This window comes from Oryctolagus cuniculus, chromosome 17 (assembly GCF_051225735.1).
Source record: "Oryctolagus cuniculus isolate XC-2025 breed Fujian yellow rabbit chromosome 17, ASM5122573v1, whole genome shotgun sequence".
NCBI lineage: Eukaryota > Metazoa > Chordata > Mammalia > Lagomorpha > Leporidae > Oryctolagus > Oryctolagus cuniculus.
The window spans coordinates 37,126,400-37,136,052 of NC_142883.1; the positions used below are offsets into that span (position 1 = coordinate 37,126,400).

Genomic DNA, 9,653 nt, shown 5'->3' on the forward strand with positions numbered 1-9,653 from the left:
TGCCATGGTAATGGCAATGCCAGCACCCCCAGCTGTGTGGTCACTGGCAAAGGGTGGGGTTGCTTATTCTTGGCCAGCAACTGGGGAGGGGTGGAGGAGGGGGAGCATCACTTTTCCTCCCCCAGGTCTCACCTGTGACCCCCCCTTCCTCCCACCTCCCTGGGCTGACCTGCCAGCAAATCCTGTAGCCTCTGCACTATTCCCCCACACCCTGCCCTCTGCTCTCCACCCCTGCTGCACAACACAGCCAGATCACATCCCTCTGCCCATGTGCTCTGGTGGCTCCAAACCATGTCCATAGGGGATCCTGCAAGGGCCTCAGCCCTTGTGTCTCTCACCCCACCCACCCTCTCCCATGCCCTCTGCTTCCCCACCTCTGCAGCCCCTGCTGTTTCTCCCAGGGCCCCCCGCTCAGAGTCAGAACATTTGCTGCCTCCAGATGGCTGCCCTTCCAGCCGCCGGGTGCCTCTTCCTCCTCCCTGTCCACCCACGGAATCTGCAGCCACTCTTCTCCCACTTGTCTTTCCCCTTAGCACTTACTGCCTTCTTATATCCTAGACAATGTGTCCATTTATTTTTTTTTTAAATGTATTTGAGAAGCAGAGACAGCCACACAGAGCTCCCAAGTGCTGTTTCATTCCCAGAATGCCTGGGTTAGGGCCAGAGCCTGAAGGCAGGATCTCAATCCAGGTCTCCCTTATGGCAGGAATCCAATGACTGCCTCCCAGGGTCTGCAGTGGCAGGAATCAGGAACCGGAGCCAGGAGTTGAACCCAGGCCCTCCGATGTGGGATACGGCTGTGTTAATCACTGGGCCAGCCACCCGTGTCCATTTCTGTAAGAATTCCAGGAAGGCAGGTGTTTTCTCCTGTTTTACTCCCAGCTATATCCCCAGGGCCTGCAGTAGACATGCCTGAGAAATATTGGCGCCAACAAAGGAGCTCCCTGCTGCCCACCTTGCTAAGGCTGCACCCACACACAATCGACTGTCCATCCCTAGGACGCGGGGGCCTTGGTGGGCTCCGCTCTAGCCCCTACATGCAGCCTCTGGCCAGCCTCTTTTCCCTTCAGAGCCTCAGTTCCCTGGCGATGGAAGAAGTTAGTTTGGATCCTCTGGCTTTGGCTATGTTGGAGCTCCAAGGTCAGGAGAGAATAGAGCTGGGGTATAAACAGGGAATCCACAAAGGCGGGACATGGGGGCACCTGGTGGTACCTGCAAGAAGCCTCAGGCTTTAAGGCCTCTGCCCTGGGCAGTGGGGGGGGGGGGTGAGGTTCAGCAGGACAGCGGTAATTGTGGAGAGCTAGAAAACAAAACTTCAGAAAGTTTCTCCAAAAATATATCCATATTTTAATCATTCACTCAAGCCCAGTGCGGGAAGCCACACCATCAGAGGTCAGAGATCAGCCATGCAGAAGCGAGCGAGCCATCATCGGAGGAGGCCGGCCATCACGCAGGCGAGTGTGGGGACCAGCAGAGTAGGCAGGGGCAAGGGTAGCAGCTGGCCTGCGGCCTGTGACTTAAACACCGAGCGGTCCCCCAGGCGCTGCAGCGGCCTGACGTTGTCCTTCATGTTCATCTTCCGCTCCTGGTCATAGTAGAGCTTGCTCGAGAACTCCAGGATCTGCGGGATGGACAGGGCTCAGCAGGCGCCAGCAGGTGCAGCTACACTCCCTGCTGTGTGGCCTCAGGCAGGCAGCTCACCTCTCTGAGCCCTCAAGGGGAAGACTGGCTCAAGACGCCAACCTCTCCGGGGTGTTAGGAAGATGTAAAAGGCCTTCCCTAACTCAGAGTGCTGAGGGCCCGTGGCCGCTCCGGTACTCTGTTCTCACTGATCTGCAGCGTCACACACAGCAGGGCTCAAGCAGGAGCCGCTGGGAGGCCTCACCCCAGGGTGACAGGTTCAGTGGGTCTGGGGTGAGGCCTGAGACTGAGCATTTTCCAGCAAAGTCGCACTGCTGATGAGGTTGACGCATTGGTCGAGGGACCACGCTTTGAGAATTGCTGTTAGAGAGGGGGAAGAACTGGGAGTTGGGCTCTTCGGGCTCACTGTGGTCTCCCAAGAGCCCAGAGCTTGCTGAATGAGTGGCTATTTCCTCCTGCTGCCGTGGCCAGCTGCCTTCTCCCCAGGACACTGGCTCGCTGGCCGTACCTGGTTTCAGCCCCTTTCTCTGCCGGGACATGAAACAGCCCAGATCCTTCTTGCACGGAATGGCTCTGGGGCTCCCTACCCCACCCCAGGGACCCCTGGCGGCACACAGAAGGATGATTTCTGGGGAGCCAGGCAGCGGGAAGGCTCTGTGTACCTGGTCTCTGTGGAGCCGAATGGGCTCCTGGAACACAGTCCAGACAACCGTCTCGCTGCAGGCCGGTGTGGTGAGGGAGCCCATGTAGCGGAAGTAGTGCCTGAGCTCCTCCTCCGCGGGCAGCAGGTCCCACAGGCTGCTCGGGGCCATCGTGGTATTCGTGCCTGCCGTGGGGATGGGGAGGGTGGTGTCGGGGTGGGGGGTCAGGAACAGGGAGAGAGCCCCTCATCACCTCTCTCCAGGAGCCCTGGGCCCCACACCCGGCCTCTTCCTTTGCAGGAAGAAGCCCCCTCCCCGTCTGTCCCCACCTGACTCACCAGGGATGGAGATAGCAGACAGAGCCGTCACCAGGGGTTGGAAGCCCTCATTCATCGTGGGTCCGGCCTAGAATGGGAGGGAAGGGGGCTTGAGAGGGCACTGAGGGAGCTGATGGGGACCCTCAGGTCATTCTCCTGACCCGGGGAGGGGGCAGCAGGAAGCTTCTGGGAATGAGGCTCCAGGCACCCCCCAGCCTTGGGATACACAGCTACCCAGAAACAGTGGGGACGTTGGGGCCTCCCCCAACCAACACCTCCTGCCCTGCTGGAGCCCCAGGCCTTGGGTCCTAAGCAACAGCTCCTTGCACCCCGGCTGGCCGGGGACCAGGAGTGGGAAGCCCACCTCCACCAGGAAGGCCAGCACTGCTATCGAGTCGTCAGAGTCCTGGACCTCGTTCCCTGAGGTCCCCGTCTCCTTCTGGTGGACTATGTGCATCTGGTGGGGGCATGAGGGAGAGAGAGGACCTGTGAGCATCCAGGCCACCCTTCTTGCCCAAGGCAGGTAGAGCCCGAGCCCAGCCAAGGCCATAGTCGGGAAGGGGACCCTCACCTCCATGGCAGAGCGCTCCCCGTCAAGGCTGTGCTCCGAGCCCCTGTCCAGCTCCTGGGACCAGTGCAGGTGCAGCTGCGTGGCTCGGTACCGGGCAGGCAGTCCTCCTCCACTGATGGAGATCTCATCCCCCAGCGACACCATCACTGGGGGCACAGGACCAGAGACCCTTGCACCAGCCTCCCCAGCCCCTCCCCCCTGCTCCCGCCCCTAGAGGCTCCAGTCCTGGGCCCCCAGGGATGGGATGGGGCAGTACGGCTGAGCCTCCTCAGTGCTTCCCTTTCTCCTGTACAACGCCCACAGCCCCCAGGTGGCAACTGCGCTGGTCCCTCTTCTGCTATAGCCCCTTGGCAGTGCCTTGCTGTCCCCAGGGTCATGGCCAGACTCCTCGGTGACGGTGACCTGTCCCTGGGCCTCGCTCCAGCCCCTCCCAGCTCTTCTCTCCGCCCTCCATCCACATGGAACTACTCCTCCTGGCAGGTCCCTGGCAGGCTGCTTCACGCCTCTGTGCCTTTGCAGAGGTCGAGCCTTCTTCCTGGAACACCGCCCTCACCGGTCGCACCTCAAGTGTTCCCTCCTCGCTGGAGCCTGTGCTTCCCCGCCCCTCCCCTACCATGAGGTTTGCAGCCCCTCTAGTAGAGGGAGCCCCTGCCTCCTGGTCCTGCCCAGGTCCTCTACTAAGGCCACCCGAGGCCCACCTGAGTGCCCGTTGTTCTCCACGAGTCGTGCTTCCCTCTGGTCGTAGCCGGAGAAGTGGAAGCGTCCCAGGCTGTGGTCCACCTCTGCCTTGGTGGTGACGATGTTGATGGGGGACTGGCGGCTTTTCTGGCAGTCCTCCTGCCACTTGTCTGGCCCTGAGCACAGCGGGTGCTGGGAGTCAGGTACCCAGCTCGCTGGATGCAAGGTCTGGGGATGGTTGGGAGGCCACATTGCTGGGACACTCCGCTCACAAGCCGGCCCTCACCGGCCCCTGGCCTGCCTCCTTGTCCTCCAGTGGCAGTTGTGGCGGAGGTGGGGGGGGGGTGAGAGGGGTGGGGAGAGGGCGGGAAGGAGGTGGCCAGCGGGTGGCTGTGAGCTCTGGGTAGGGACACCAGCTCTCTGAGCCCTGGTTTTGTCAACTGAGAAGTGGGACATTCTGAAATTCAAAGGAGCTGAATAGGAGTGGGTTTGAGAGCTGTGGCATGGGACCGCCCTGCCCCCCAAGGGCTGCTCCAGAGACACCAAGCATTATCTGAGGAATGGGGGGAGGGGAGGAGGCCTGGTTCCTCACCCTCAGAGCTCAGCTGGGCAGGGGATGGGGCAGGCCAATAAGCTACTGACACACAGCAGGGCCAGGAAGAAAGGGCTGCATCTGGATAAAACTGCAAGGGACCACTCCCCTCTGCAGGGGGAGGCACTGGGGTAAACCCAACTCTCCACTTCGTGAGCAGAGACCTTCTCTCCTCTCTCTGCCTTTCAAATGAATGCACTTTTTTTTAAAGGAAGTCAAACGCATCTCCCTTTCAGTGCTGACCTGCTGGACTTCGAGGACTTCGGTCAGCTTGTGTTCCCTGAGCATTAGGAGTTTGTGTGGGTGTTGAGGGGCTGCCTCCCACCCCCTGAGGGGTTCCCCACCACGCAGGAGGGCCCACCCGCAGACTGGCTGTACTCACCCAGGCAGGAGTAGTTAGACGCTTGAATCTCGTAGCACCAGTGTAACTCTACGGCAGACAGGAGAAGGGTGTGAGCCTGGGGGGTGCTGGTCAGAGGCGCTGTGAGCACAGACTGTCTAAGCGCCCGATGAGCTGTGCACGTGGGAACTCTGTGTGTGTGCATGCGCACATGCACCTGCACCCACGGGGACACTCTTAGGGTCAGAGCCCCTGGGGTGGGGTGAGAACCCAGGCAAAGGGGACTGAATAAGAAAACCTAGGGCTGTCCCCCCTCGGCCAACCCCCTAGACCCCCCTGGGCCCAATAGCTCCAACTGTGCAGCTGGCCTGGACATTCTCCATCCCTTGGTCACCTGCCTCCCCCTCCTCCCTCCAATCCCCACCCCAAACCTGGAGAGGGGAGGAGGAGGATTATCCCTGGACCTGGGAGCCAGGGTCAGCCTGGCTGCCTTCCCAGCCTTCCAAGGGCTGATGGGAGAGGGCAGAGGAGATGAGGCTGCCCTTCCCCCAAGTGCCAGCCCCCACCATGGGAAGTCCCATTCTTGGCTAAACTCCATCCTCTGCCTTGGGATGGCAGAACCGGGCATCTGGGGAAAAAGGCCGCACCACAAATGTTCCCCACCAGTGCCAGGCACTCGAAGGGAAACCGTGCAGGGCAGAGGGCCGCAGGGGACCCCTGTGCTTCCTGCTCCCCTTTCCTGTAAACTCAAAACTGCTCCAAAAATAGTCTGTTAATTAAAAAAAACAACTACCTTAACAACAAAGACTAAGTGGTTGCGCCAGCAGGGTGAATAAAGCATTTTATCTGGGGCTAAAATTCTGCTGAGCCACTTAGGAAGCAGACACGTCCCCCAATCTCCCTGGGCCTCGGTTTCATCATCTCTAAAATGGGGTCTACACGCACCCACCTCACGGGGCTGTGAGGAGGAGTAAACGAGGGGTGGCAGAGGGTGTTCCGGGAGGCTGGGGCTCAGAAAGTTCCCTGGGATGCAGCCTTCCGTCCCGCTGCCTCCCTCCCTCTGGCGGCCTCCTGTCGGGGAGCAGATGGCCCCGGCCAAGCAGGGGCAGAGAGGAGCAGCATGAAATGAGCTGGAAAGAACTCAGGGATGAGGAAATTTCCTAAGAAAATTCCCACTCCCAAGCGCAGCCGCAGCCAAGACCGCCACGCCTAAGCACGGCCCCCTCCTTGCCTGTGTGCTGCCCAGCCCATCTCTGGGGTCTGGGCCAGGGGAGGGGGTGCTGGAACGGGGACAGGTTGGGGAGAGAGCCCTGAGAAGGTGGAGCCCCTGCTAGTGCCCTGGGGGAGGGCTCTGGGCCTGGAGAGCAAGCCCCGCCCCCAGCGGGGATCCATGCTGTGCCTCCCCTGCTGTGTAGCCTATTTCAGGATGGTTCATCTCCTGGCCTGCACAGCGCTCTGCTGTCTCTGGAAACCCCTCCCCGAGGCCCGCTGCGACCCCTTCCTGCAGGGGGCAGCGCTCTGTCCACCTGGCTGCGGGCTCTGGCTCTGCCCTGCATTCCCCTTCAGGCAGAAGGTGCTGCCGCCCACCGGGATCAGAGGTCACTGGCTGGGGAGAGCATCCCTGCTGTGGTGGCCCAGGGCCCCTTCCCTCAGCAAGGTCTCTGTGGTCTAGCAGGCCCCTCCTTTGGCCTGGAGCCCCCCTCCTCCTGGGGCGAGTGGGGGGAAGCTCTCCCTGAACTCCCCTGCTCAAGCCGGAGCTGCAGAGCTGCGGGAGCCAGCTCTCGGAGCAGCTCCCCGGGGCCCATCTGGTCCAGGGTGAGCGTTTCTCAGGAATTCACCCTGTCCCTGGCTCTCGCTGCAGCTCCTGGGTCTGTAGTGGTGACCTCTGATCCACAGTCTTAATCACGGAGATTTTTGACCTGCTTGGCTGAATGCGCTTGTAACTACCCCTTCAGGAGTCAGGAGAACACAGCGATGATGAGGCCAAGGCCAGGGCTGAGGTCTGTGTCCGTGTTGTGAGGGTGGAGTGCTGGCTGGCAGTCAGGAACCGGCAGGGGCCCCTACCAGCTCCACCCCTGTACTCATTGGTGCCCGGGATCCCCTGTCTTGGCCCACTGTCTCCAGCCACGGCCAAGAAGGCTGCAGAGGGAGAGGGGCTACCCATGTATCTTAGCTTCAAGCTCCAAAGAACCCTAAAATCCACTGCCAGTCACCCAGCCACTGTCCCCACTGCAACCTCACCGCCCCCCCCCCCTTTCTTTAGAGATGGCAGAAGCAGCTCTCTCCCCCCATGGACCTTGCTCACCCCGCCCGCCTGGAGGGAAGGGGGATCCTGAAAGCCAGCTCAGCAAAACCCAGTGTGTGCTGGGCAAAGTCTCTGTGCGTCCTGGCCAGGGGTCTGGGGCTCCGGAGGGGCCAGATCCCCTCCCCTCTCCCTCTCTCGGTGGGAGTAGATGCTGGGGGGTCTGGGCTTCTTTATGCAATCTGGTCCCTCTGGGGATGAGCAAGGCGGGTCCTGGTCAGAAAATCCTGGCACCAAGGAAAGCCCAGCTTGTGTGAGGCAGCCAGTCCAGCTGAATTCCTGACCATCTGGTCCCCAGCACCGGGCTGAGCCGCACAGGTAGGCACCTTGGGAGCACTGACAGTCTTTATCTCATTCCAATCTCTAACCCAACACCTGCAATCACTATTCCTTTTTGTAGATAAGAAAACAGATTAGTGGCTCAGCCTGCCTGGTGGCTATACAGCACAGGTGTTCCCAGATACTTAGGTTTTAAATGTCCCTGTGCGTTTTTTGTTTTTTACAGAAATTCTGCCTTTTCTCGGTCCTCCTTCCTTGGGAAGCTCCGAGCCCAGCTAAGTCCCTCCTGTAGCCTCGGGCACCCTCAGCCCTCACCGCCGCCTGCAAGGACAGAGCACCTAACTTTGAAGGGGAGGTCTAGCCGGGGTGGGGAGACCCCAAAGCCAAGGAGGACAGCTGGGCTGGAGACCGGCAGGCAGATGGGGCCCTCCTGGAAGCGCCGCGGGGCGGTGGAGATGGGGCCCGGCCTCCGTGAGCGCCTTCAGCTCCTTATCAAATATTAACACGTCTCTCCTGCCACCTCCCACCTAGTCGAATAATTAAGAGCTCGGCCTCACCATTAATCTTTAAACGAAAATCACCCCGTCCGGAAAGACCGGCTCAGCCGGGACCTCGGGTCTCCAGTGCCCCCCGCCAGGCTCCTAATCCAGCGCGGGGGGCTGGGACGGCGAGGGGAGCCTGCAAACACCTGGAGAGGGCCAGGACCCTACCGCACCCCACTACTGCCCTTGTTCTGGGCCGGGGGCAGCACGCAGCACTGAGCCGCGGCGGGACCGACGGCCACCCGCAGACGGACGGAGCCGCAGCAGGGTGAGAAAAAGAGGCGTGCGCCGAGGCGGGTCAGAGGCCCAGCCCTGCCACCGACTCACGCCCCCGGCCGCGGGCCACGAGCACACCGTGCGGCGGCGCACACACCCTGGCCCGCACCCGCCGGCTACAGCGCGTGTGCGCCCCGGAGCTCGCGCGTCCCCGGGCCCGGCCGCCCGCCCCCCGCGCCCCTGTCACCTCCGTACCGCGCGCAACCGCCCGCAGCCGAGCCTCAGCAGGGGCGCGAGGCCGGGGGCGTAGAGGGCGCCTCCGAGGTGCACCTGGGGCGGAAACCCAGGCGCTCACCTTCGCCGGCCAGGGGCCGGAGCGCGCCGAGGGCCAGGAGTGCAAACAGTAGCTGCATGGTGTTCCGGAGCGAAGAAGGCGTCCAAGCGGGGGTCGCGCGCCAAGGAAGCCGCGGGGGCTGCGGCGAGCATGCTGGCCGGGGTTTTATAGCGGAGCCGCGACGGGAGCGAGCCCCGACAGCGGTCGCGGGAGGCGGCTCCTCCCCCTGGCGGGGCCTCCTCTCCCTCCCCGCGTCCAGTCCCCGATCTGAAATCATCGCTCTCCCCCATCCCCCGCCCCGCCCTGCCCCCCTTGGCTTGGGGCGTGAGGCCCCCTCACTCCGTCCGCATCCCCTCTGCCCTAAAGAGTGCCTTTCGCGCCCTGGCTGCTGGTTGGGGACCAAGGCAGTGGCAGCACAAAGCACTTTACTTCCACGGGGGCGAGTGCCCCAGATTCCTGGTTTCCATCATCATTTTGGCGCCAGCCACTGCGCAAGGATCTTGAAATGGGTCCTTGCAACCGCGCGGGTTTGGTGCTGTGGAGGAGGGCGTGGGGGCGTGCGCGCTGCTGAGTGTCGCGTCGGCGGCCCCGGGGAGAACGCTGGCCACGATCGCCCGTTCCCTGGGGCTCATCTTTTTTTTTTTTTTTTTTTTTTTTTTTCCCTGCTGTTTCCTCCCAGGCTGCTCCAAAGCTAATTTCCAAAATGACCAAAGACCCTCTTTCAACACGGAACAAAACTGCCCAGAGCGGTTGTGTCTGGGAAGTGCCGAGGGGGCGACCCTGACGCAGACTGCCAGGGGGCTCAGTGGGGGAGGAACCGAGGGGTCGGAGGCCAGGGGCTGGGTCCTCCCGAGGCCTCCCTGGACCGGAGAGCTGAGAAGCGCCCGGGATCTGAATAGACACTCAGTTCTCCCACCTGCAAAGGGTCTGCAGAGGCGTCGGGGGAAAGGAAAAGTCCCAGCGTTTGGGAACACTGGCCGATGGCATAAGGGAAGCTGCCTTTCTTGTCTCCTCTCTTGCCTGGGGTCCCCTTCTTCTGCAGGTTCTGTGTGTCCCGCATGGAGGAGGGGACCTTCCCAGGAATTTGGGAAGCCCAGACTGGGGTGGGGGAGAGAGGAGGATCCAAGCCAAGGACCGGGACCCCCACCCTCAACAGGAAGCCCCGGTTTTCTGGTTCAGCCACTTCCCCATCCGCTGCCA

General features: G+C 61.8%; 1 protein-coding gene across 3 annotated transcripts; it reads right to left on the reverse strand.

Moving 5' to 3' along the window:
• Positions 1-1,323: 1,323 nt before the first annotated feature.
• CA4 (carbonic anhydrase 4) lies at positions 1,324-8,699 on the reverse strand. Of its 3 annotated transcripts, none has more exons than XM_089316608.1 (8): positions 8,375-8,699; positions 4,823-4,870; positions 3,869-4,024; positions 3,171-3,316; positions 2,964-3,056; positions 2,621-2,687; positions 2,304-2,467; positions 1,324-1,621 (listed from the first exon to the last, which is right to left on the reverse strand). In XM_089316608.1, exons 4-8 carry the CDS (start codon positions 3,312-3,314, stop codon positions 1,427-1,429), a joined length of 663 nt encoding a protein of 220 aa, XP_089172734.1. In that variant the 5' UTR covers positions 3,315-3,316; positions 3,869-4,024; positions 4,823-4,870; positions 8,375-8,699; the 3' UTR covers positions 1,324-1,426.
• Between the last annotated feature and the right edge of the window lie 954 nt (positions 8,700-9,653).

Bases quoted from the DNA above. Each gene is read 5' to 3' on its own strand.
- CA4 (XM_089316608.1), bottom strand. From the start codon at position 3,314: ATGGTGTCGCTGGGGGATGAGATCTCCATCAGTGGAGGAGGACTGCCT. The intron at 2,688-2,963 runs GTGGGCTTCCCA...CTCCCATTCTAG, and splicing joins TGCTGGCCTTCCTGGTGGAG to GCCGGACCCACGATGAATGA. The intron at 2,468-2,620 runs GTGAGTCAGGTG...TCCCCACGGCAG, and splicing joins GTCTGCTATCTCCATCCCTG to GCACGAATACCACGATGGCC.